General features: G+C 34.6%; 2 protein-coding genes across 4 annotated transcripts in view; one reads left to right on the top strand and one right to left on the bottom strand.

Moving 5' to 3' along the window:
• The window catches only part of LOC123531610 (transmembrane protein 98-like), a 57,073-nt gene extending 54,993 nt beyond the window's left edge, over positions 1–2,080 (bottom strand). For 2 of the 3 annotated variants that reach the window (XM_045312723.2, XM_045312724.2), the window contains exon 1: positions 1,956–2,080. The gene's annotated coding sequence lies outside the window, so the exon portion shown is untranslated. The remainder of the gene's footprint in view (positions 1–1,955) is intronic. The other variant, XM_045312727.2, reaches the window with a different exon arrangement.
• Positions 2,081–2,259: 179 nt separating this feature from the next.
• LOC123532031 (uncharacterized) overlaps positions 2,260–22,941 on the top strand; it is a 31,552-nt gene continuing 10,870 nt past the window's right edge. Inside the window, exons 1-6 of the mRNA XM_045313368.2 lie at positions 2,260–2,299; positions 9,451–9,515; positions 9,889–10,157; positions 11,120–11,379; positions 12,505–12,712; positions 21,721–21,922. Of these exons, the coding sequence (XP_045169303.2) occupies positions 9,479–9,515; positions 9,889–10,157; positions 11,120–11,379; positions 12,505–12,712; positions 21,721–21,922 (976 nt within the window). The 5' untranslated portion in view covers positions 2,260–2,299; positions 9,451–9,478. The remainder of the gene's footprint in view (positions 2,300–9,450; positions 9,516–9,888; positions 10,158–11,119; positions 11,380–12,504; positions 12,713–21,720; positions 21,923–22,941) is intronic.

Here is a 22,941-nt window from a genome sequence, read left to right on the forward strand (position 1 = left end):
TCCTGCGCTTGTTTTGTGTAATATGCGATATGTCATGTCATAGCACTTCACAGTACCTGAAGAAAGTCACCCACTGACCTACATTATTGATTTTTATTTCATGTTTTTCGGTGGTTTATCGAAATATAACGGTGAATTATATCCTGATAAACTCACTGGCCACTCAGTGAAAATTATTAAATCTGATACCCGGATTAACGTCATAAAGTTTACCGAGCGTACTGAAAGCCGGAAACAATATGACGATGACGTCGTTAAAATGACGTCATCTTTGCGATGCTTCCTGATATAATTTCCCGCAAATTTCGACATTTTATTGAAATAAACACAACAAAAGTAGAGTTTTAGACATAAAATAAACAGAAAAATTGTTGGTATCGATGTAATATCACGGTAATTTCACTCGTGAACACCAAAAGTTGTTATTTTCACTCGTGGCTGTGCCACTTGTGAAAATATCACTTTTGGTGCCCACTCGGTGAAATTATAACGTGATATTACACCAAAACCAACAATTATCCTCTATATGGTGCACCATTGGGGGCATCACAGCTTTATCATGTCACTATTGGCGCATTTCATTCACCATCAAGTACTGGTACCGGATAGCAGATAATGGGGAGCAAAATGTCTCAGGCTAATTATTAGTGAATTATCGGAATATTATTTGTATATTTACCAAGATCTAAAGTTAAATTATAACATCTGAAAACAAAACAGATCTTGGGAGTGATCTATTGATATTTATTCTCGTGTGCTTGTTCCTTCATGAACACCCGGAATAAAGTTGGATGGCAATTCGAGCACGACTTCACACTGTGCTAAATGCTGTTTGTTCATTCATATAATTTGATAGCTGTTATATAGTTTTTTATGCAGAACATGTCAAATAACATTCCTGTTCACGTGATAAATGTATAAATTACCTATGCTGCTTTCTCCTTGATTCGAGCCTCTTAAATCTTATAGGGTTGTGCATATTTTTGTAAACCTGTTCAATTGAATAATTTTTGTTTTTTTGTTACAAAAATATTTGCATTTAACAATGGGCAATAAGAATTACAATGTTACCATCTTTTACATGTACTTTTTGCACAAGACTGAAGGAGGTCAAACTCCACATCATTTTAAAGCTTTCTCATCGATTCGCGCCCTTTATTTGGAAGGTCATCAAGTGTTAATGTTTGCATATTCTATTTCCATAAAGCAAATAGCTATCAAGATTGACTTCTTGTTCACTCCTTACAACAGTTGAAATATGCTCAGGATGCTTTTAATTTGAAATTTGGGCTCACAATATTACCCACTATGTAATTTTCTTTTGAAAAAAGCAATTTTTGATGCAAAATATTAAAACAGGTATTTACTCAATTTTTCAGTGGTTTCATGACTAATTTTTTTCAAGGCATTTTAAAATGTTAATGACACAAATTTCTGATGGAAGAGCATGCTACATGATCATGAATTCTACTTAAATACAAGGGCTCGAATTGATGAGAAAGCTCGAATCGACGAGAAACAGGCATATAGGAAATCAAAATATTTCTTTGGTTTTTCATAGTGTGAAACTTACAATTTATGTTATATTTATGTTTATATTAATCACTAATGATTACACCTGTTTTAAGACGTGGCTGAATTTGACATGATATCAGACTGAAATGAAATGAAAGTGATAATTACGTCACAAATTGGACTACTGAACGCCCTGCGCCCAGTGCAGAGCTCACCAGTCACTTGATATAACTGTGTAAATGGGCAAAAATTATATCATCGAGACGTCTCCCTTTCCCTATTTCTCCCAATACTAAGCTATATTCTTTGACTGACAACCAATTTATTAATCTTGCTGACTTCACCCCACCCACTTTTAAAACACAAAGAGAAAATAAACGCCAATAATTTACGTTGTGATGAAAGGGAATAAATTGATTTATCTGGACATATTTTACTACCTGTCGTGAAAAGGTCTTATCCTCTGTAACTTTCAACTCATGACATGTCACGCATAAAGAACTAAATGTGCAAAAGTACTGACAGCATTCCAATATTTGTAAACAAAGCAAGTGCTCGATCAATTCTGACAGTTAGTTCTTCTAATGATAATCTCTGAATTCCTTATCATTTAAAAACGCTTGTAATTCATTTAAAATACTAGAAGTGTTTTAAATTATTTTAAAATTGATAGAATAATTATAAAGATATCACTTTACTGAATATTACATCTTAATTCAAGCAGAATTATTTATGTTTTGCATTAAAGATTAACAAGGGCAGATAATCAAGAAATTTTATAGCGGTAAATTTCGAATTTTGCATTTTTCGTTTATTCTGATTCTTATAAAGTATACTGTTTAATATGAGTGTTTATTTTATATAAAAGTCCAAATAGCGACAGAATAAATCATGACAAAATGTATGAAATGCTAAACCATATGTGTGCGTTGAATTATTCCCACCTCTTAGTGATGGGTGATTTTAACTTCAAAAACATTGACTGGGATCTACTTGCAACAAGTACAAGTGAACATCATCCTGAAACTGAATTTGTAGAGAAGGTTAAGGATTTGTTTTTATATCAGCACGTGAAAGAGCCAACTAGATACCGTTCAGGAAATGAACCGTCCATTTTAGACTTGATCTTCACAAATGAGGAAGACATGGTTACAGAAATCATATATAACCCAGGGGTAGGGAAAAGTGATCATTTGACATTGATCTTTGAATTTATCTGCTTTAAGGAGATAAAGACCAATAATGCACCTAGATTTGACTATAATAAAGCTAACATCTCCGCCATAAAAGAGGACATCAAAACGACAGATTGGACAGTTATTGACAGTGTGGGGATTCAGATGTCTTGGGAATTGTTTGAAAACAAACTTACCAATTGTATCGAAAATCATGTTCCAAAAAAGACAAATAATCGAGGACACCGGATTCCTTATATTGACAATGAAACTGCAAAGGCCATCAAAGAAAAAAGAAGTAAGTGGCTGAAATACAAATACAGGAAAAATCATCTAACATACAACAGTTATAAAATAGCAAGGAATAGGGTAGGATATCATCTTAGGAGGTCAAAATACAAATATGAACAGAACATAGCAGACAATGTTAAGAAAGATCCTAAAAGATTCTGGAAATATGTAAGATCAAACTCTAAAACAATGTCTGGAATAAATGGAATACTAGTTAATGGAACTAAAACTAATAACGACATAGAAATCGCAGAAGAATTCAATAGGCATTTCACAACAGTGTTCACCACTGAAACAGAACCTATACCAGATACAGAAAGAATATCAAATGTTGCTATATATGACACAGAAATCAATGATAGAATCACATTTAAAGCTATTCAAGAAATTAACCCAACAAAATCCCAAGGGCCAGATGAAATACACCCCAAAATCATATATGAATGCAAAGATGAAGTCTGTAAAATCCTGACTAAAATGTATAGAAAATCTCTTGATGAAGGCAAACTTCCAAATGACTGGAAAAAAGCAAACGTGACAGCAATTCATAAGAGTGGAAATAAAAATAATGTTGAAAATTATAGACCAATTAGTGTGACATCTATATGCTGTAGGATAATGGAGAAAATTATAAGAAATGCCATAGTAACACATCTAGAAAATAATGAAATAATTTCAAACTATCAACATGGATTTAGAAAAGGCAGATCGTGTACTACACAATTGCTCGAATGCATTGAAGAATGGACTACGGCAATTGATGAAAACCATGACATAGATATCATTTACTTAGATTTCAAGGCTGCTTTTGATAAAGTTCCACATAAAAGACTGTTAAAGAAAATCTGGAGTATAGGAATAAGGGGTAGCATTTACAAATGGATTGAGGACTTCTTGAACAATAGGTTACAGAGGGTTAAAATCAATGGGGCCACCTCAACATGGCAAAATGTCACCAGTGGAGTCCCACAGGGTAGTGTATTAGGACCAGTTTTGTTTCTAATCTTTATCAATGACTTACCAGATGCTCTAAGTTGCGCATCAAAACTCTTTGCTGATGATACCAAACTGTACTCGGTCATAAGAGGACATGATGATGAAGTTAGGCTACAAGATAATATTTTCGATGCCTGTGAATGGGCAAACAAGTGGCAAATGATATTTAATATCAAAAAATGCAAAACAATGCACATAGGAAATAAACCTAGGACAGAATATTACATGAAAGATAATGAAAACAAAATAAACAAGATAAACCAGATTACTGAAGAAAAAGACCTTGGGGTTATATTTGATGATAAACTCACTTTTAGTAAACATATAAGTACCAAAGTTAACATCGCAAATAGAAATCTTGGACTAATAATTAAAAACTTTACATATATGAACAAAGAAATGTTTTTACAGTTATACAAATCACTAGTACGTCCACATTTGGAGTATGCTTCTGTCATATGGACCCCAAAATACAAGAAAGATGCAGTCGCCATAGAAAATGTGCAGAGGAGAGCCACAAGGATGCTTCATGAATTACAAGGATTAGAGTACAGCGATAGGTTAATCCAACTAGGGATGCCAACTCTAGAGTATAGGAGAACTAGAGCAGATGTCATTGAAGTGTACAAACTTAGAAATGAATTAGATAAAACTTCCACAAATTTGCTAACTGTTAGAACAAATACTAATACAAGGGGGAACACACAGAAATTATTCAAACCTAGAGCCAATTCTAACACAAGAAAAAATACTTTCAGTCACAGAGTAATTGACACATGGAATGCACTCCCCTCCAGTACAATTGAAGCTCCAACTCTCAACAGTTTCAAATCAAGACTAAATAAGCACTGGTCTGGGCGGTCAAAATTCATAGCTAAGTGCTACAGCCCCTATCAGTAAAAATTTTGTATATTGACATAAAGGGTGATAAGACTGTGCTAGGGAACAATGTTCCTTTTTAGAAATTTTATTGATTGATATTTTTAAATGTCAGGCCAGTCTGAACCCAAGCATAGGTGCTATGGTCTTAATTTGTAAAATCTAGACTATATGACAGTTAAGATAAATTATGTTCTTTTTAAAAAAAAAATGAACAAAAACAAACACCAAAATAACTTGTTTTTACTATATAAATGTAACGCCAGTCTAATTCAAGCAATGGATACTGTGCCAAAACACGCAATTGATAGTACATACACAAGTATATATTGTATAGACTGTGCTAATTAACTGTGATTTTTTATCCTTTTAAGAACACACCATTATAAGGAATTTTAACTGTAAATAGTAGCAATATAATATATGTCAGAATGTACATACCAATATTATGACAATTAAATGGAATAGAATAAATATAAAGATAATTTATAATAACCATAATTAAAATAATTTAGTACCAAATTGGGAAAACAAATACAAATGGGCCTAAGAAGCGTCAACGCTTAACATCTAATGATGTTCCGGGCTTCTACTCTACATGAACTACATGAAATTTTCGTTCGCTGCTACCTTTAACATTGACATACTTACCCCTCAAACAATAGGAAGTCATCCTCTGTGTACAGGCAATCATCCTGACCTACCCTAGCTAAAAATTTCAGCTTCAGACATTTTTACATCATGACATGGACTAGAGAATACAGTACGGAGTTGACAACAACAGTACATGTGTTCATTGCCTTCAGTAATCATCTTCCGGGCACAATTCATTCTGGCTACCATAATTTAACTGACGCTAATTTTTGACAGTCATGCATGCCCCTTTACTTATGATGTAACCCCATTTGGTTACTTAACATGTGACAGACAGCAATTTCTGTGCACTGACTATCGTGAGAAACTGATGACGTCATGCGAAGTTTGTAACACAAGGTTATTTTTTATCTTCAGGATCAACATTTGCATAGATGTATTTATGATTCTAGCTGAATTATAAATATAAACATTTTCAAAAAAGTTCATCAAAAACTAGTCATATAAATAAGCCATAACATGCACAATTTTACTTTTGAACTGTATTTTTTAATGATATTTTACATTTTTTATTTTTATTGCATGCGAAAAATAAAGTTTGAAGGTAAAATTGCATATGTTATGGCTTATTTATATGACTAATCAAAAACATACCCTTTGTAGTGATTAGAGGCTTCTGGTAAACCAGGAGCCCGGTTAGCTCAGTTGGTAGAGCACCTAACTTGCAAGCAGGGGGTCGTAGGTTCGAGTCCTACACTGGGTAGATGATTTTCTCACCAAAATACAACATTGGCGACGAGGATGGGATTGGAAAGTGCGGGCTACAGTGGCCAGTTTATGTAGAGCATGCGGTTTGCAGGGGCTATACTCTGTTGGAATCTGAACAGTTGATGTCCCGCTCTGCAATTCCACTGTAAAGGAAGGCTACGTGGCCAGTTATACAGAGCATGCAGTATTTGCAGAGGCTATACTATGTTGGAAGCTGAACAGTTGATGTCTCGCTCTATGGTTCCACGATAAGATTTAAGCCTTCAAAATTAAAGTGAGAAGGAGTGTAGTGATTAGAGGCTTCTTGTAAACCAGGAGCCCGGTTAGCTCAGTTGGTAGAGCACCTGACTTGCAAGCAGGGGGTCGTAGGTTTGAGTCCTACACTGGGTAGATGATTTTCTCACCAAAATACAACACCTTGAATGTTTAAATCTGCAAAAAAATGTTCAGTTCCAAATGGGTACCGCTGTCTGCAATATTTTGTCCACCATTGCAATTGTCATGTGATCAAGGCACTGCTCATTTTGAAAATAAATAGGTGGTATAGAACTGTTATTTTATGGACACTTCTAAACTTTCTAAGGTATGATTTTTATGAACTTTGTTGAAATGCTTACATTTATATTTCTATAAAATTTATAAATATAAAAAATGTTGATACTGAAATTCAAAACTAACCATGTGCTACAAACTTTGTGTGTCTTGAACTGTCTTCATCAGTTTCTCACAAGAGTCAGTGTACAGATGTTGCGGTTCAACCCAGTTAGGCAAATGGGCTACGCGATAACTTAGTGGACTCGAACTTACATCAGAAAATAAAAACAGCATCTGTTACAGGGTTTTTTCCCTTCATAATAGGGGCCGTTTATAGGCCCTTCCCATAAGAAAATTTCTTGTAAACCATGCAGTTTTCCCCAAAAATTTACTTTACATCAGGTTTTTATTCCCCTTTGCCCAGATACCGAGCTATTTTTTTTTCCACAAATCACAGGCCTGGGCCCCTTCCCCTCCTGGTAAAAAAAACTCCTGCTGTTAAGGAGGTAGGTTACCTTCGTATTTGTATGTGCGCATGTCCAACCGGAAGCTAACGTGACGATTTACGACGGCGTTTACGACAAACTAAATGTGTCTGTATATTCATTCTTTTGAAAATTAATCATGAAAATGTCTTCGATCTGATGCTTTATGGTTTAATAATGCAGAAATAATGAATAAATTGCCGCAGAAACGCTTCAAAACAATGTTGTCTTAAAATGACGTCATTGACGTCATGACGTTACGTGTCAGTTACCGCGCAAAATTAATAGCTTTTATCTTGAAAGTACGTAATTCTGTGCATTTTCTTTACTTTAACTATTTTCAAATAACCATTATTTGCTGAAATATTTTTATGAGTCTTTTGCTCTGAATAATAATCAATAGTTTGCTTCTTTTATGTAGATATATTGAAATGTTATGCGGAATGTAAGAAAATGGATGATGATAAGCAATGTTATTTGGAATATAGTTGGGTGAAAGGTTACTTGTTACGGCCATTTTCAAATAAAAAATCTAGCAGTTTGATTTCTAATACCTATTTTTCAGGTTCCGTTGATAATTTGTTACTTATGTACTAAAACTAAGATCTAAAATTGTTGCAGTTTCAGTAGAAAATTGTGGTTTCTTGAATTTAATTGATGTTACCATAGAAACGAAGCCCGTGACCTATGTATCTAAATTTAAAATTTAAAAGCGTTGACACTGGTCTATTTAAGAAACACAGCTTCGGCTTTTTATTTTCATTTCAACAATATCTATGAGAATAAAAGCAGCATGCTGAACGATTTTTCCATGAAAAATTCCAGACGAGGGGTACTGCTCTTAGTATTCTAAGCTGTGAAATTTGTTTGAATAAATGCAAATAACACGAAAATATAACTTATGTTAGAAATAATATGTTTTAAAGCTACATCAACTAGAAAGATAATCTTATTCAATATTTTTTATAAAAAATTAGGACAAAAAGCAAGATGTAAGCTATTTTAAACATCTCTGTTGTCATGGTTACTTTAAACTTCAAGAAAAATAGGGTACCATGTAAAGTGCTTAGTATTTTGCTAATAATATTACCCAAATATTCCATGTTGGTCATTAACAGAATGGCACTGAGGCCGTCGAAAACCCCTATTTTTATACATAGTTGTTAAAAATGAGAGAAAATGCGTTACCATGGAAACATGAGCCCCGCGACATATACATTTTAAGCTTATATTAGAAAGCTAACGTGCATATTAGTAAAATTATCAATTATGCAGGCTTCTTCGGATATCGATGAAACTAAAATACACTGAAAAGTGTTAAATATCTGTATTTTCCTTCTTCTTTCAATATGAAATACCTTTGGAGGGTCATGCTCTTCAAAGCTGGATAAAAACTTAACTTGAAGGGACAGGGACAAACGAAATTGAGATTGTAGCAGTTAAAACTTCATATTACATGAAATACAAAAGAATGCTGCGGTTCAACTAATTTGAATTTACCCTTGTTACAAGGTAACCTACCTCCTTAAGTAATGGTATAGCCATCATCCTACATGCCCTGTGAAGTTCAACAGCAGTAGGCCAAAGCGTTCTTGAAAACAAAAAATGATTTTCAGCTCGAGGTCAAAATATATTCATGAACTTATTATAGAGATACCAGCTTCTAGCCCATTTTGAACCATTGTTTCTGCTTGCTAACCAGAGCAGTAACAGGATGCTGTCAGAAGAGATCTTTTGTTACAGAATATTTCTTTGCCCCCTTTGAAGAAAAGGGGGAATATTGTTTGTTTATTTTCTGTTGGTTGGTAGGCAATCTAATTATCTTGTTTCTTCAATTACTAGAGAATGCTTGGTCCTACAATAGTCAAACTTAATGGGACAATTGTTTGTGGTCATTGAATGACCGCTGTTGTTTTGGACATCAAAGGTCAATTGAAGCAATACCATTGAGATTAAAAGAGTTACCATTCAATAACTATATCAAATTTCATAGGATGATTGCCTGTAGTCAGTTGATTAAACCTGCAGTTTTTGAGATTATTTTGTAAAAGGTCAAGGTCATGGTGTACAAAATTAACATACCCATTTGCTCCCAACAGGCCATTATGGAGGCCATATGTGTTTTACCAACAGCTCTTTGTTGAATAAAACACTTAAATAGTAGACAAAAAGATGAACATACACTAAAAATAGCAAATTTTATTGTTTTACAGAACCTGACAAAGAATGGTCGAATGAATTATGGCTGAAGCTGATGTCTGTGATGGCTCTCAGGAGGGTATGGAACTCTCTTGAACTTTTAAGGGGCATAACAATATATACATTTTCTGTTAACCTTTTCAATTAGAAATGTATCTAGGTTTTTAGCAATAAGAAATTTATTTCAAGAAAAACCTATCCCTCAAAGAAAAATATGCTAGAAATAATTCAAATGGACCATTTAGTTTTCAGGCAGAAAAACATGTGTTCTGTCTTTAACAGATTTAGTAATGTTTATTGAACATGTTCATTTTTCTAGAGTAAAAAAAGATGCATAATTGAAGATGCATGAATTTCTGTCAAGCTTTTGAATATGATACAATTACATAAATAAATACTTTTGGGTAAATGAGTATTGCTGATTTTAATAGATTAATTTAATTTTCTTTAAGGGCGTGATGATCCACTACTGGCAATATTTGGCTCAGGGAGAATTTCAAGTAGAACAGCTTCTCAGCCTAGTCAAGATGTGAAAGACATGTTTGGTATGGAAGCATCTTCAAACCAGATAATTGCTGCTAAAGGGCAAAACCAGTTTACTACAGATATGATCAGTCAGCCATCATGTGAAGCCGAGAGCCAAGATGGAAGTAGAGATCTTTTCAGTACCCAGACATCACAAGGTTCTTTGCTGGATGAACAAATTGATATCACTTTACAGGTATTACATATATCCATAAGGTAGTTCTGCATGTTAGAAACAAAATTAATATTTTAATACAACATAAAATTTTATTAAACCATATTTTGTCACAAAATCATTGTATCAGAAGGAAATTCAGCCAGTAAAAAAGACAGGGTTGTGTGCTTGATATATGTTAGGCCGATTTGAAAATATTGGTCCTTCAGTCAGTTTTCATAATGGAATTCTATGGGAAAATCACATTTTTTATAATATATATTTCTGATATAGAAAAAGTTCCTCAATGCAGATTTTCATGAAACTTTCCATAATTGTAGATTAACCTATTTTCAATTATATGGCTAAATAAAATGTATAGTACCTTGCTTAATTTAACTTGTTCACAAGTCTGACTGTTTAACACTTTATACAGGATAAGATAGACTCCCAACAGCATTTATGCTACTCCAGGCATTCTAGGATTTCCAAATAAATCACTTATGGTTAATCAAACATGTAGAACTGCCTAAATTGAGCACATTGCCTTGTGCCTTGTTTATGATAAAGATTTTTGCTCAAATATTACAAAAAAAACCATTGGAACAGTTAGTATCAAAACTGGGGAAAATATATTCTTTTTTGAGGGGGGTAAATTAGTTTTCCAGTCTTTAATATGCAATATTTTTAGCGTGCCTGTAAAGGCTGTAAGGTCCTCTGCTATTGTGACAACCTGACATATATGCTGCTATCACATCAAAATTATATTTATAAAATTGAAATTCAACATTGATACGTAATAAGATTTAGCATTATAAAAAGCATGACTCTTAAAATATGTTTTGCATAATGCCTAAAAAATCTCAGATTCTAAGGATTTGCTTTACTGATCATTTTAGTATTGTTTCGAAGCTTGACCTTCTGTCATTAATTTAGGGGGTTCTATGCAGCAACAATTTTATTCCTTCTGCCAATAAATTAAAGTACCATAGGTTCTTTTCAAGTTGACAGAGTCTGTGTGGGTACAATGTGACAACCCAGACTGTCAGAAATGGCGACGTATCCCAGCACCAGAGGCTGAGGATCTCAGTACAGATCCCTGGTACTGTTACATGTCATCTGACCCTATGAGGCACACATGCTCAGCCCCGGAAGAGGACCATGCCATGTATGATAGAATGGCAAAGAAAGCTGGGATAAAGTTTGTGATGTCAATGCTGAGTGTTGGGTCCTTGGTCTGGGCAAAAATGGCTGGCTACTGCAGGTACATTTGTTATGGTTGTTTATTTCATATTTTTTGTTGGTTTATAGGAATAAAACAGTGCAGTATGTTTAAAAATTTCACTGATAAGGAGCTACACATGAACAAGGAAGAATATGAGTAAAATATCTGGAAGTTCTTATTAAGACTTAGCCTTAGATTTTTAGAAAAAAAAATTGAACAACACCAAATCATAGAAAGAAAGGGTTGTTTCACATGAAAATTTAACAGTATATAAACATGTGTATTACTCCACATTTCAAATGTCAGTTTACTGATAATATATACATTGAATTCTGGAAAAGGATCAATTTCATAAAGGGGCCACATTTTATGACAGTTCAAGGTCTTTAAAAACACCATTTTCAAAGAACTGATACATATCTTCATCTTGATGCATTTGCAATAATGTGCCAGTGCTGAAATTTCACATAACTAGATGGAACATAATTTTCAGTGATTTTTTATTTTTATTTCTTTACAAATGGCATTCATTTTTAAAGGGAAACAACTTTTTGAGAATATTTTAAGTATCCATCGTATTGGACAATGCAGCAGAACAAGATTGTTGGTAAAGTTGTTGTTTGTTTATTGAATATTTTTGTGTTTTTATGATATACTCCTAAATCGTAAAAGTGTACTTCAACAATGATATAGGTGAAAGAACATGTATAAAGATACACTGTGACATCATTTTTGGCCAAATTTGTTCTTTCTTGGGGATATGAATTCATGGATTTCAAATTTTGAAAATAAGATTAATGGGATTTTTACTTGTTTGTTGGTATCTGTTATCTTGGGCTGACTCAGTCAGGAAATCCATGAAAATTAGTTGTGAAGCTTCAAAGCTTACTGGAACCACCTTGAGTCTGCTTCCAGTTAAAACCAGGACAAGTGTCATATGAGAAGGTGTGAACCCAGTGGAGCTCAAACCTACAGAAGGGTTTGAGCAGCGGACACATTTACCACAAGACTGTGGCCCCTGTTAATAAGATTGTCAACCGCTTCATGCATGAATCGAAGTTTGCCTACATTTACAGTTAGATCTTTTTGCTCAAAAACAAAATACATGTATTCTTTGAAAAAATTCTGCACTAGAACACTGTACTGTTTTCCTGTATTACTGAGGTGGCCGGCTTTGGTTACTAGAGATCCTGATGTTGGCTGCCACATGTTGATAGACATCGATGGTGATCCACACAGTTATCATGTGGAGTTCCTAGGCAAGCAGCACTCACACTCCTGGGTGGCGGCCAAGTTTGTTGAGGTGTATGGACACAAGGCTGTACCTGAACTAGAAGAATCACAGTCACAAACTGAAATTGTTAAAGGAAAGGTAACTGAAGTGTTAAAAAATTCTGCTGTGATAAGAAATAACCAAGACAACACATTTGTACCACTTTTGGTTTATATGTGCTTACCTACAAAATATATGACATTATATCCATTAGGACGCAATTGTCAACATGTCAAGAAGCAAAAATATGTGTTGTACATACTGTCAGAATTCTGATATGGCAATACCAACCCTTACAGAAGCAAGCCTCTGTGGCGTACATGCTGCGTATTTGCTGTGTATATGCCGCGAACACAGTAGTACGCCAGAGGAGTACATTTTACATACACCGCATGCCGCGTACATGCCGCGTACTATTTCGACGAGTACACAGCATGTACGCGGAGGTCACTAGTACACTTCAAGTACGCAGCACAGACTCTGAAAATTTAAGGAGTACACTGCATGTACGCAGGAGGGACTTGTACAAGAAAATAGTACACTGCATGTACACCGCAGATACTTTGAAATTTGTGCAGTACACTTCATATACACGGGAAAGACTTGTACAATTTCTTTTGGCATTTATACTTAGTTTTTCTTTTATAAGTTAAAGTCTGAAGTAAACTTCATATACACGGGAGGGACTTGTTCATTTTCTTTTGGTGTTTATACTTTGAATTTTTTTAGGTAAAAGTCTGAAGTACACTTCATGCAGGAAGGATTTGTACATTTTTTTTTTTTGGAAGCAAGAACTTGATTTCCGAGTAAATTTTATCTTAATAGCATAGAATAGTTCAGATTACCAGTATTCTGAACAATGAAAATTTGCCAAACTATTTGCAATGTTCATTTGTGAAGCTTACATCTTAGTGATTTCTGAGCTGCAACTTGGATAATTGAAAAGCCTTATTTGAACTTCGTTGCATTACATTTTGTAATACATGAAATAATTACCAAGATAATGCCTCAACAGCGCCCGAATGAGAAGAATTAAAAGCTCTTACTGTTATTTGAATACTCTTAAGCAAAACACCATTCTATCATGTTTTATAAAGGCTTTAATGCTCATTATGTTAACTCATTAAGGCCTCACCAAATTAAAAAGTTGTTCATCAGATTTGCCGCTCGTATATTTTCAGAACGTTTTTGGCTAATTGCGCTCGCCCCATTGGAAAAAATCAATCCAAAATTTTTTGGTGCGCCACTTTTTACGGACGTAAAAGTGTATAAATGCTTATATAATTCCAGTCCTAGATTGTTCTCAGATGGATTTTAATCAAAATAAATACATACTACGCACACATCGTCTATAATAAATCATAACACTTATATTTAGTTGCATTAAAGTTGTTTCCCCTTGATGCAGTTACGCCATTTTCTTCAAATGTTTACCAAATTACATGCTACAAAAATTGATTTATTTCATTGAAAAGTGGATGAAGAAAAGCATACTAATTTATTTAATAACATCAATCTACATTATTTTGGTAAGGGTAAATACTTATTGATGCATGTCACTTATCTTTTTTCTGTTTTTTTCTGTCCAAATGATCAGCATTTGCATATGAAAGTTGGTGGGGTAAGGAATTTACATTATCACAGGAGTTTCGCCACTAGAGTACACAGCATGTATGCAGTAGGAGTACACAGCATGTACGCCGCAGGACTCGGGCCAGGAGTACACAGCATGTACGCCGCAGGAGTACACAGCACGTACGCCGCAGGAGTACACAGTATGTACGCCGCAGGGGTAGTACACCGCAGGCTCATTTGCATGTGAAAAGTGTATGTGCCGCGTACATGCTGCGTACTATTTCCCGCATACTAAATTCCTCCAGCGTACATCCTGTGTACTGTGTAGTTCACAGCATGTACGCAGCAAGTAGTACGCGGCAGAGCTAATTTGCATGTCAAAAGTGTACTACAAACGTACTATCGGTGTATGTGCGGTGTATATCCTGCGTACTATTTGAAGCCCTTGATTTCAGTACACATCATGTACGCATCATATACGCTGTATGTACACAGCAAGAGTACGCAGCAGGCCTTTTTCTTCTGTAAGGGAAATAAGAATAACATTTTTTTTTTCACAGAAATAACACAGAAATAATTAGAACTTAAACATTTTTATTCATTCCTTCTTCTTTTTTCAGGACTTCACTACAGGTTATCAAAATAATGTTATGACACCTATAATTTAATCATTTTCCTAATGTATATTAATGTTTCAGCAATATTTATTATTTCTTATGCCCCTGGTGTCAAAGACCTGTGAGGCAAATAGTGTTTGAATTGTCTGTTAGTCTTTCTATCCACATGACCTTCACAGTTTTGGGTGTACTCAACTTCCCCAGTTCCCCAGTGTCCAATTCAATGGCACTTGGTATACATCATTAGCATGAAGTGGACATGCACACATTGTAGGGTGTACAACTATTAGTCCTTTATTGCCTGTCAAAGTTGGAGGGATATAGATATGGTGTTGTCCGTCCAGCTGTTCATCTGTCCTACATGTGCATTTGTGCATCTGTTTATCCATCCGAAATTGAAAATGCTTAAAATTTAAAAATTGTTTTAGCTAGAATCACCAAACTTGATCTAAATCTTAATTAGCACAGTCATGAACTTTGCACACCTATAATAGTATCCCCCCTTGACCCCAAAAAAGCAGAGTTTTTCCCCTTGATTTGATAAGTAGGAATTTTTGACTGTATCTAATTTACTTGTTAATTGATCTTCAAGAAACCTTTAAACAAATGTAGATCACTATAGAGCCAGGCCTCGATCTTAACCTACTTTTGCTGGTAGCCAGCAGGGCTACCAACTTGTGAAATCAAGTAGCCCGATCAGGTTTCTGGTAGTCCCGTTTTGTAAAAGAGAAAAATATATTACAGTCTTTGCCTTAATTTTTTTTCAGCACTTGTCATTTCAGGCAAGTAAGTTAAGAAAACCACTTGCCCGAAAACATTTTTAATTGCCCGAAATCATTTTGTTTAAAAAATATGATGTATTTTAGTTTATTCTTGATTCAACATTCAGTTATTAAAAGTGTAGGCAACTAATCTACCCACACTATCCATGGGCAGGCTAAGCAAACGTAAGTGCCCTTACAGAAGCAAGCCTCTGTGGCGTACATGCTGCGTATTTGCTGTGTATATGCCGCGAACACAGTAGTACGCCAGAGGAGTACATTTTACATACACCGCATGCCGCGTGCTATTTCGATGAGTACACAGCATATACGCAGGAGGTCACTAGTACACTTCAAGTACGCAGCACAGACTCTGAAAATTTAAGGAGTACACTGCATGTACGCAGGAGGGACTTGTACAAGAAAATAGTACACGGCATGTACACCGCAGATACTTTGAAATTTGTGCAGTACACTTCATATACGCGGGAAAGACTTGTACAATTTCTTTTGGCATTTATACTTAGTTGTTTTTTCATAAGTTAAAGTCTGAAGTAAACTTCATATACGCGGGAGGGACTTGTTCATTTTCTTTTGGTGTTTATACTTTGTATTTTTTTAGGTAAAAGTCTGAAGTACACTTCATGCAAGAAGGATTTGTACATTTTTTTTTTTTTTGGAAGCAAGAACTTGATTTCTGAGTAACTTTTATCTTAATAGCATAGAATAGTTCAGATTACTGGTATTCTGAACAATGAAAATTTGCCAAACTATTTGCAATGTTCATTTGTGAAGCTTACAATTCTTAGTGATTTCTGAGCTGCACCTTGCATGCAGTGTAAAAATATATTCTTTTTCATTTTGAATTAATCCTTGAGCTTTCTAACTTGGATAATTGAAAAGCCTTATTTGAACTTCGTTGCATTACATTTTGTAATACATGAAATAATTACCAAGATAATGCCTCAACAGTGCCCGAATGAGAAGAATTAATAGCTCTCACTGTTATTTGAATACTCTTAAGCAAAACACCATTCAATCATGTTTTATAAAGGCTTTAATGCTCATTATGTTAAGGGGACGCATACTTTGAAATTAGAAAAAAGTGGGTGGGGTATTATAAAATTTACCTGCAAAAAAGTACAAGGTTTTGGTAAATGAAATGAATACTGTTTCAACTGTTATAACTACACAAAGGATTGCTCACTAAAATAAAAATGAGAAAAACTGAAACAAGAAAGTTATTGTTGAATTACATAAGACTTCTTGTGTACATTCAAAGTCAACAATTAAGACTTTTTGGTGCGAAAATAATAGTGCTTCACTTTGTCCAAACATTTATCAATGTCCTACAGATTCTAATTTAAAGAAAGAATGTGAAATAAGTTCACTGTCTTGCTTTTCATTTGGCATATGTGAGCTAAAACACATTATTTAGTTTGTTTACAAGGTAGTGCATAAGAAAAGATACGGTGGTCAAGGAATGCCACATTACAAAACTAAAAGAGTATATTCCCCTTAATACATTAAACATTTATCATTACAGAAGTCTAGTGGCTTACAATAAAGGCCTAGAAATGTTGCCATTATTAATTTTTAACTTGGTATTCATGAATTGCAATGCACTTAAATATCAAAACACATTCAACAAACTTTTGAAAATGTACTGTCTTAAAAATCCCTAAAATAAGGTATGAAATTTTGTTGAGAGGTCCGATCAATGTGTATATGTGCAAAAGCAACATTCTAATCTTGTTCACAAAAGTTACTAATACACAGCAGGAATGTCAATGATCAAAACTGGACGAATATACAGTTATCCTCATTTTAATGTCATTTATAATTTGTCCTTGAATTCTCCACCATACTTTTCATAACACTGTTTGCACGAGTTGCACGAGAATGCTGTCATTCACGTAAAAAAATGGGGTCAAATAAGTTGTAAATGCAATATCATGTAAACGTAGTTAATGGATTATGCAGTTCAAGATAAACTTTATCTCATAACGTAACGAACATGTATAATGTTGTAACAACAACTTTACTTACACTAATTTAAGTAGCAGTCGGTTTATAAGTGACTTTATCGATTCATTTTGTGTTTTGTTATTGTTGTCAAAAGTATAACGGAAGTGCCTCACAACTGAAGCGGAAACCAGTTTGATGCGCAAAGTAGTCCACTGTAGGTAATATTTTTTGACAAATGTCCACAGAAATTAATAATTTTCTAATATTAAAGACGAATATCTGAATAGGATTCATTATTTGATAAGAAATTATAATCATCGACATGTTTTTTTTAAAAAGCGTACACGTGCTGACACCTAAGTTGTCTCCCGTTGTTTATTACAGTTACCTTTCGTCCGGCGCAGTAATACATTTGCAGTGAATCGACGAGAAGTCGTGGGAAAATTAAAAACCATGTAAACAAACTAAAAATAACCACCTTTTCAAGATGAATTTCAAGTGATCGGCATTATGCATTTAACCCGCCTGACCTGTGTAGCATCTTAGATATCTGTTCTAAGGTATTCATTGTGTAGAATGTCATGTTATGCCCTTGCAATGCTAATCCCACTCTGATTTTTTTGTTTACATTTTTTATCAATGAGAAATATGGCGTCCATCCGAGATGAACTGACGTGGCGTTAAATTTTTACATGTTTAAGCAAACCTGGTGTGTTAGAAAGAAAATCTCATCCCTTCAACATTATTTGGAACACTGTTATTGTAAAAAACCTGTTTTTTCCTAATACAAAAGCTTAATATTTTGTGTTGAATGTACTTTCACAAACACCTCTGTTTTCCTATTACATTCATAGTACCACATCCTTATCCACAAAATACTGAATATTACAGGTGTCCATCAGTATTATATCAGTTTAGGAATATGTTTTTTATTTTCCCACCATCAATTTCTTGAATATGCACCCCTTCCGCATTGCTGTATGAACTGTGAATGTAGCAATATGCGTCCCCTTAACTCATTAAGGCCTCACCAAATTAAAAAGTTGTTCATCGGATTTGCCGCTTGTATATTTTCAGAACGTTTTTGGCTAACTGCGCTCGCCCCATTGGAAAAAATCAATCCAAAATTTTTTGGTGCGCTACTTTTTATGGACGTAAAAGTGTATAAATGCATACCGGTATATAATTCCAGTCCTAGATTGTTCTCAGATGGATTTTAATCAAAATAAATACATACTACGCACACATCGTCTATAATAAATCATAACACTTATATTTAGTTGCATTAAAGTTGTTTCCCCTTGATGCAGTTACGCCATTTTCTTCAAATGTTTACCAAATTACATGCTACAAAAATTGATTTATTTCATTGAAAAGTGGATGAAGAAAAGCATATTAATTTATTTGATAACATCAATCTACATTATTTTGGTAAGGGTAAATACTTATTGATGCATGTCACTTATCTTTTTTCTGTTTTTTTTTTTGTCCAAATGATCAGCATTTGCATACGAAAGTTGGTGGGGTAAGGAATTTACATTATCACAGCAGTTTCGCCACAAGAGTACACAGCATGTATGCAGCAGGAGTACACAGCATGTACGCCGCAGGACTCGGGCCAGGAGTACACAGCATGTACGCCGCAGGGGTAGTACACCGCAGGCTCATTTGCATGTGAAAAGTGTATGTGCCGCGTACATGCTGCGTACTATTTCCCGCATACTAAATTCCTCCAGCGTACATCCTGTGTACTATGTAGTCCACAGCATGTACGCAGCAAGTAGTACGCGGCAGAGCTCATTTGCATGTCAAAAGTGTACTACAAACGTACTATCGGTGTATGTGCGGTGTATATCCTGCGTACTATTTAAAGCCCTTGATTTCAGTACACATCATGTACGCATCATATACGCTGTATGTACACAGCAAGAGTACGCAGCAGGCCTTTTTCTTCTGTAAGGGTGGATAACATGTTGCAATATTCAAGTAACTAGAAGACAGAAATTATGAGAGAAAACTGTAGAAAAAAAGTAAGACATATACCAGTATCTAGTTATATGCCAGGCATGGGGTTCAAATTTGCACTACCCTTTAAAAACTTACTTTTTAGTCAGGGCCTTTAAAATATAGTGTAGCTGTTCAAATTTAACTGCAATAATGGATCTGGCTGGTTAGCCCCCCACTCCCACTCCACCCACCCCCAAAAAATGTTGTGTTTCTGGTGGCCAAAAAAGTAGGGTCGGTAGGTCGGTATGTTCTTTCTTTAAGCAATATTATCAAGTAAATGTAGCCTATTATCACAGTCCGGGGCGACGTGGACAAAATAATATGTCCATAATCATCATCAGCCCACCCATGTTTAAAGCGAAAAAAAAAACCCATCAATTATCGGTAATTATTCTGTTGTTAAACAAGTAATTGGCCTTGTTTTCATTATCAATTAAAACCCTCTCAAAGAGCTAAAAGAAGTGTGTCGGCATCACGGCATCTGAAGTGGAGATCAAAGGGGTATAATTGCCCGAGATTGTCATGGCATTACGTCATGTTTTCGCGCCATGTGACACATCACTGTCTGATCGTACGGCCTCGGTTCTTTCAACTGCTGAGAAGAAATCAGTAAAAAAAGGTTTCTTCTTTATTTTTTTTTCAAGCGAATGTGCAATATCCCGTATAAACTGACAGGTAAATGTGTCAAACAATATTATTTACGTTCACGAGGTCCCGTAACCTATTCATCTGCACTTGCAGAAATCTGTTTGCCAAAAAGCGTTTTACTCGATGTATTTAAATTGCTGCCGCTTTTTAATTATTTAAGATTTTTTAATTTTGTTTTTAGTACTTTCTTGTCAGAAGTCTGAATTTTATGACCATAGTATGTATTATTTATTTACTTTTAGAAATAAATAAATAATTAAGATTGCGCTGTTTGAAATTTTACAAATAATTGTATGAAACTTCGATCGTTTTTATAAAATTTTGCCTACATTTCTGTCGACATCTTATTAAGATCGTTATAGAATTCAAACTGTATTACTTCTGAAGCGGGGCTGAAAATTTGAAGCGATTATATCAAAAATTAATGCACTACAAGCGTTTTTTGTGTACAAGTCGATAAACATTTAAGTAGCGGCGATACGATAGGTCGCACGTGCTCGTGGAATGGAAAATTACTGGCATGACGTTTTGATATCTTTACGATTTGCGGGTAAATTCTAGTCAATCCAGGTAATTTTCGTGTTATGCGGACCGGTAATATCGTTGTCATTTAAAAGGAAACATCAGATAAATCGGTGAAATTTCACGCTTTTATTATTAACAAGTTTGAAAACTTAGTAGCCTGACGGACTACCCAACTTGGGAAATTCGGTAGTCCGTCTGAAAAACTGGTAGCCTCGGGCTACCGGGCTACCGTCAAGATCGAGGCCTGAGGGCAGTGGTTCATGTGCATTTCATAAGGGTGACTTCACTAACTTCGGAGTTATTGCCCTTTAATTGTTGTAAAATTCATAAATTCCTACAAAATAAAGTATCCATTGATGGAGCTTCATGAAACTTAAGACAAATATAGATCACATTTGTGCAGTGGTGCAAATGCAATTTTTTCAGGATCTCTTCTGTTACTGCAAAGTTATTGCCCTTTAGTTGTTATATCTTTCGAAATACAGTCCCCTCATTCACAAAACAGCCTATTTGGTAGGGGATAAAAAATCATGCAATTTCTGTGTTTTAATTACACCCCTTATTTTTTAGGACTTAACTATCAATTCCTCTTACAGTTTCTATCCAATTCAAATGAAACTTGGAACACTTCATTAACCTGAAGTAAATGTACACATATTGCTGGGACTTTCTTGTCTATTAAATTACTATTTTTTGTGTTATACTCTTTTTTTTTTTAATTTAGTCATAATACAACTGCATCATTACTTTGTGTGCTTAACTCCTCCTACAGTTTCCATCCAACTGAAATGAATTTTTTTGTATATCATTAACTTGAGTAGACATATGCATATTATCGGGACTTCCACGTCTGACTATAAATTTTTGGGCATGTGTCATAAAATGTTGACATCATTCTTGCTGTAATCAAATCATGTAAGAAGTAAAAACGTTAAGATCTATGAATTAATTAGCATGATGATGCTTAGCAAATGTTCATTACAGAATTTTATAAACATTTTTCTAGAAATTGCAAAGAGGTCCAGGTAGGAGACGCTGGAAGAAGGTGGCACTGACTAACCAAGCTAGCGGAAAAAAGAGAACATCTTATAAAAGAATGCATATAGCTGCCGTGGTCCAGGAAGCTGATTTCCTGTTAGGTTTAGAAACAGAGGAGAGAATAAAATATTCTGTCTTCAAGTTTGATCCTGATAAAAAAAGAAAAATAGGTTTGTTGCTTTTTGGAAGATCTGTTGCCTTCTTACTTGCCTCCAGTGTTAGAAATAAACATTTGACCACTTGCATCTGAAAGTCAAAATTCAGTGGGGTACGTCAGAGTGATAAGTAAGTCACCCTTTAGGCAACCAGAAATTTCAGGCACTGTATTTTCTCAGATTAGATATATAATATAGTAATGCTTGTTTGTTGTTGAATGTTCACTGTGGTGAAAATAGACCCCATTAAAGTACATATAAATACAAACAAAAATTAATTACTTAAGCAAAAACTTTTAAGAGTTATAATAAATGTTACTTTAACATTTTCAATCAAGTAAGTTAATGCAAGCAAGGCACTGTAAACTGTGACTTGCCTTGCAGGCAACTAGGTCTGATACTCTTGGGTCAAAATTTGACCTCTCCAAAGCAATACCTCTTGAAATCTGTTTTTTGTATAGAGGTTTTTTCTTTGGAAGTGTCAATTTACATTTAGGAACTGGTATCAAGGGCGGCAAAATCTATTATCAGACTTGCCCAGAGGCCATGATTATGGACAAGTAGAATTTCACCATATTTTACTATATGATCAGTATATTGACAAATGGAAAATAGATCTTGGCAAAAATGGGTAAGTTAGTCAAAATTAAATTTTGCCATCAGAAAGAAAAAATCAACCTTTGTAGGGTGGTGTTTGTTCTTCAGAGGTGTCATTAACAAGAGTATGGTTTTACCTTTTGAGGCATGATGAAGGGATTCACAGAAAAAATGAAATTTTGAAATTATGCAAGAGGTTTACATATACATATATATATAAACAATAGGGATGTGCTGATTTATTAATGTGTCAATGAATCATACATAAGTAGTTCCTGGCTTGATCACCAATGACTTATTCTGCTAAAGAAGCTATTAAAATGCATAATGTTCTAAATCATCCAGTGATAAATCAATGTTGAAATTTTCATTGTGTTTTAATACTAATAGTACACAACTGTCAAAAACACATCCAAGCAACATTTATGCTACAAACT

Source organism: Mercenaria mercenaria, chromosome 11 (assembly GCF_021730395.1).
Source record: "Mercenaria mercenaria strain notata chromosome 11, MADL_Memer_1, whole genome shotgun sequence".
Classification (NCBI taxonomy): Eukaryota; Metazoa; Mollusca; class Bivalvia; order Venerida; family Veneridae; genus Mercenaria; species Mercenaria mercenaria.